General features: G+C 45.6%; 1 protein-coding gene across 1 annotated transcript; it reads left to right on the forward strand.

The window, feature by feature from the left end:
• Positions 1 to 2,440: 2,440 nt before the first annotated feature.
• On the forward strand, positions 2,441 to 5,164 carry Was (WASP actin nucleation promoting factor; the record flags this gene model as incomplete). The annotated part of the gene is made up of 7 exons (XM_055607936.1): positions 2,441 to 2,585; positions 2,929 to 3,069; positions 3,635 to 3,721; positions 3,833 to 3,935; positions 4,047 to 4,088; positions 4,180 to 4,233; positions 4,990 to 5,164. Coding segments are annotated over exons 1-7 (734 nt in total), but the record flags the coding sequence as incomplete, so codon positions are not given.
• Positions 5,165 to 5,658: the final 494 nt, after the last annotated feature.

Consider the following 5,658-nt stretch of genomic DNA (forward strand, 5'->3'; position numbering starts at 1 on the left):
ACCTTGCCTTGAGAAACCAAAATAAAGTAAAAATAAAGAAAGAAATCAACCGATGCAAAAATCAAAACAGGAAGCAGTTCTCTACTCGGAGGCCTTGGGGGCAGGGAGGGGGAGGTGATACTGGAGCTTCAAGTGGTGTGTTCATTTCTTTGGGGTTCCTGCTATTACTAAGAAATGATGTAGAAATTCTGGTTCCAGCTGTGATGGACTGACTTGCATTAAGACCACCTGTCCAATCCAGAACAAGCAGAAAAGTTGGACTAAGGTTTGCTTTTCAAAATTTATCTTAAGGCCCAAGAGAGCAACTTGCCTTTAAAGGTGCCATCTCCTCAAGTTCTGAGCAAGTACAGAACAACAAGAGCGAATAGGGAGCAGAGATTAAAATAAAGCAGTTTGAAGGTATTTATGCAAGTCAGTGGAAGAACACAATAATATGGACAATATGATGAATGATATTAAAATAATTATATTCCAGAGAATTGGGGCCTTTAGGTTTTCTCTTTTTTTGTTGTTTTTTAAGAAAAAAAAGTATAAATTTTAAATCTGTCTGCTACTTATAAATAAAAACAGAAACATAAAGGGTATGGTGGCACATACCTTTAATCCCAGCACTCAGGAGGTAGAGGTGGGTGGATCTCTGTGAATTCAAGACAAGCTTGGTCTGCAGAGTGATTTCAGAACAGGCAGTGCTACACAGAAAAACCCTGTCTCAAAAACAACACCAACAAACAAACAAATAAATACCAACTGGCAGAAGAAGCAAGGATGTTTAACTTTATGTGATGTAAAGGGGGCAGTTCTTGGGTTTCTTATTACAGAAGTAATGAGATGAAGAATGAAAAACATAGCAGGAGCAAAAGAGTTTTTGTTTTAGTTTTTCATGACAGGGTTTCTCTGTGTAGCCTGTGTGACTTGGACTCACTTTGTAGACCAGGCTGGCCTTGGGCTTACAGAGATCCACTTGCCTCTGGCTCCGAGAGTACTGGGATTACAGGCGTGTGCCACCTCGCCTGGCTGAGAGTTGGTTTTAATTTTCATGCATGTGAGTATTTTGCCTCCATCTGCCTCTGCACCATGTGTGTCCCTGGTGTCCATGGAGGCCAGAAGAGGGTATTGGATCCCCTAGAACTGGAGTTACAGAGGCTTGTGAGCTGTCAGGAGGGTGTTATTTGGAAGAGCAGCCAATGCTCTTAACTACCAACCAATCTCTCAAGACCCCAGAGCTGGAAAATTTTATCTTAGCCTGTGGGTGGCTCCTAAGAGTCTAGGAACCATTTCTCACAGAACTGGCCTCAGTGCACTGCTCCCAAGCTTTGGAACCAGAGCAGGCTCCCTACCAGGAAAATTTATATAACATTTGTTCCTTCCCCACTGGGTTTCCTGTGACTATTGAATAGCTCTGTGCATTTGGAGAAGAGGTTAGAGGTTGGAGGAAGTTGGAGGAACTAATTTCAAAAGGCATTCTGAGCCTGAGTTCAGGAGCTGAGACCTTATACCTGCAGGCAGAGAGACAAGAGATTTCCTGGAGATCTCCAATTCAGAGTTTTTACCCACTCCTAATACCCCCATATCATATACACACCAAATGGCCTGCTTCATCCATGAGGCAGTGGAATTAGAAGGCATAAGGGTACAGCTTAGTGGTACAGCATATACTTAGCATGAAAAAGGCCCTGTATCCCATCTTCATCATCAAAAGTGAATAAAATCAAGCCTTCAAAAGTCACATACCTTCAAGAAGTCCCAACAAAATGAAAATTAATCAAGATATTGTTTTTAGTATTTATTGAGCCTGGAAAGTCCTTCCTTCCAGAATGGAGTTGATAGGAAGAAAGTAATTAGGGAGCTCCAGGAGGCAAGAATAAAGGATGGGGAAGTGAGTCACGGGCTTCTAAATCGTTGGCTATCCAATGATAGAGATAGGTTCACTGTTCCATTAAAAGGCAAAGCTGTAAATGCAATGATCCTTCAGCACCTGGAGCCTTGGACTCAACTCCAGGCCAACTTTGTGCTTTGGGGAGGAAGGAGGCTACAAGAGACTTGTGACTGCTCCCTGCGCAGCCACCCTGCAGCTCCAAATGGCTTAGCTTTCTCTCAGTACTGACTAGAGCAAGGCAGATCTGAGCCTGTCAGAAGGAAATGGCCCCACAGAGAAAGGAAAGAACAGAGAGAGAAAGAGAGAGAGAGGCGGGGGAGGGAGGGAGAGAAGAAAGGAAGGAAAGAAAGAGAAAGGAAAAAGGAAGCCCTGAGCTCATTATAAACATGGATCTAGCCAAGCAAATGGAGGAGGGCCCAAGCCAGCCCTAGAGAAGAGGACAGGCCCTCTGGGGGGCCCTGGAGGACTTGTTTCCCTTGTGGTTTATTGCACTTCCTGTTCCCTTGCTCACTGCGGAAGTTCCTCATCTTACCCTGCAACCAGAGCTCAGCTGGAGAGGACTAGGGCAGAAGGCACCATGAGTGGTGGCCCTGTAGGAGGCAGGCCTGGGGGCAGAGGGGGACCAGGGGTTCAGCAGAACATTCCGTCCAACCTCCTCCAGGAACATGAAAATCAGCGACTCTTTGAGCTGCTTGGCCGAAAATGCTGGGTGAGTTGGGGATCTCTTGGTCCTCTCAGTTTCCCTCCCTTTCCTCCTCTTCCTCTCTACCTATTTTATCCCTTCTGCTTCCTCCTCTTACCTATACTTCCCCGCTCCTCCTTCTCATCACCCCTCACACACACACACACACACACACACACACACACACACACACACATCTCTCCCAGGATTCACTCACCATAGTTTGTGAATCCCAGGATTATTCTGACATCAACACATCTTCCTCCTGGCTATAGCTCTTTCCCCAAGCTCATGACAGCTGCAGGCAAGCAAGGACCAGGCCTGGATACTCATGAACAGACTCCACTGACCCCCTGCTCACTTCTCCTAGACACTGGCCACTGCAGTTGTGCAGCTCTACCTGGCACTGCCCCCTGGAGCTGAGCGCTGGACCATGGAACACTGCGGGGCTGTTTGCTTCGTGAAGGATAACCCTCAGAAGTCCTACTTCATCCGTCTTTATGGCCTTCAGGTGACTTCATGCCCCACTGGACAGGAAAGCTAGTTCCCTACCTGCAAAGCCAGTTTTTGTCCATAGCCCCAAGCCCTTGTTCATATCAGTGAAGCCCTGAGCTTTAGAACCAAAGATCAACATAGATCCCAAGTTGTGTTTTCTCATTCTGAGTCTGAGATGACTGAACCCAGAAGGTCCAACTTAAGGTCTTGATCTGCTCCACAAACTTCCCCATAGCACCATATTTATACCTGAACCTCAGCCTCAGATCTATTCTAAATCCAACATGCTGGCTACTTCTAGGACTAGGAGCTTCAGTTCACAGTTTGGAGTGTTCAACCTCTCCATATAAGCCTTGGACCCAAAACCTAAATTCCTCACATCAGTGTCTGATTCTCAGACTGTACCCCAATCCTCCACATCAGACACCTAGACCTCAAACTCTGATATTGAGTTGAAGATCTCTAAATAAGAATCTGGGACACCAAATCTGGACACCATGCTCCCTGGTCAGAAAACAAAGGTCTGTCACTGAGAGTGCCTGAGTGCCAGCATGGTCCCCCTCCCCCTTTCTTCTCTCCAGGCTCGTCGGTTACTCTGGGAACAAGAGCTGTACACCCAGCTGGTTTACTTCACTCCTACCCCTTTCTTCCACACCTTTGAAGGAAATGTAAGAGAGTAGCCAATCCTTGGGCTGCAGTTGGGGTGTAGGGAGGAGATGAGAAAGTCTGGGGTGGGTGTGGGGAGTGTTACAAGTTTGCTGACCCCAAGGTATATATAGGACTGCCAAGTAGGACTGAACTTTGCCGACGAGAGTGAAGCCCAGGCCTTCCAGTCCTTGGTGCAAGAGAAGATACAAAAAAGAAATCAGAAGCTAAGTGGAGGTACAAAGGCCTTGGTGGGGGTTGGGGAGATAGGTTAGACAGAGGTGAGTGCAGGGCTGTGAGGCTAGAAAAGCCAATGTCATGGCTCTCAGTCCCTCTGTTAAACCACAGAAAGACGCCAGCTACCACCACCACCAGCACCAACCAATGAAGGTGAGTCCTCTAGTGCAAGTAGAGGTTATAAAGAGGTAACCCAGAAACTCATGACAGATTGTGACAGATCTAACTCATTACATTCTCCCAGAGAGAAGAGGACGGCTCCCACCTCTGCCCCCACATCCAGGTGGAGACCATGGGGGTGAGTGGTGACTCTCATGTCTCTGGAGAGTTAGTGGATGAATGAGTAGTTGGGTGAATCCATAAATGTATCAAGAGGTGGATGGATGATTAGGAGGATGGGTGGATGAGTGGACAGATGAGAAGGTTGATGGGTTGGTAGCAGATAGATGACTAAGTTGGGAGATGGACTGATGCTAGATTGTAGGTAAACAGATATTTGGGTAAATGGATGAATACTTACTTGTATTAAAGGTAAGTATTGCTTGATGGTTCTATTACATAGATGGTTCAGTGAATTGATGAGTGGGCATGGAAACATATGTATAGTGAATAAAGAAACAAATGAGGGCTGGTGAGATTGTTCAGCTCTTGCCACCCAGCCTAGAGACCGGAGTTCTATCCCCATAATCCACATAAAGATAGGAGAGAATCAACTCCACAAAGTTGTTCTCTGACCCCCACACATGTGCTTTGCATGTGTGTATACACACATAATAGTAAAAGATTAACTTATTAACTTAATAAACCATTTAGCCGATGAGCCAGAGAATGAACGAGTCAGTACTGGAATGATGAGCACTCTCTGAGTGCTTTTTGGGTGGAATCCATCTACCGCTCCATAGGCCTTACTTAGATTCCTGTCATCCATTTCCTCCATAACCATCAAACATATACACACACACTTCTCCAGTAGTCATTCTATTTCTTGTCCCCATGCTTTGGCTTGTAGTAGGCAAGTTAGTCAGTGGTTCATTGACATTGTTTTTTTGCACAGGCCCATCAGGTGGTTCACTATCTCTAGGACTTGTGACAGTCAACATTCAGAACCCTGACATTACAAGTTCACGATACCGTGGCCTCCCTGCACCTGGCCCTGGCCCAGCTGATAAGAAACGCTCAGGAAAAAAGAAGATCAGTAAAGCAGATATTGGTGCACCAAGTGGATTCAAGTGAGAACTTTCCCCCCCTATGGTCCCAAAGTTCCCTGTGGGTGGGGAAGCATAAGAACAGGTTGACAGCTGAGCAAATGGAAGTATGGGCAGATGAGTGGATAAGTAAATGAATGGATGAATTAATTAGTTAAAGGGTAGAAGAATGACTAGGGAGTTGATTGATTGGAGGGACAGATAACTGGACAAGTAGTTGGACAGGTGAGTGGATGAGGATATAGACTAGATGCAGGTTGATTGGCTCACAGACAAAGTAGATGGGGACAGATAAATAGATATCCAAGTGGATGAATGGATCATTTCTGATAAGTGAAAACAATTGCGGAGATAAAATGTAAAAGTGCAAATGGATTGCCAAGTGTGGTAGGTTACTCCTGGAATCTCAGTACTTTTTTAACAGAAGAATTAAGACCAAGGGTTAAAAGACACCTTCAAATACTTAGAAAGTTAGAGGATAGCAAGGAATGGTGATTCGTGCCTGTAATCTCTGGGAA

Source organism: Psammomys obesus, unplaced genomic scaffold (genome assembly GCF_907164565.1).
Source record: "Psammomys obesus unplaced genomic scaffold, mPsaObe1.curated_primary_1811, whole genome shotgun sequence".
NCBI lineage: Eukaryota > Metazoa > Chordata > Mammalia > Rodentia > Muridae > Psammomys > Psammomys obesus.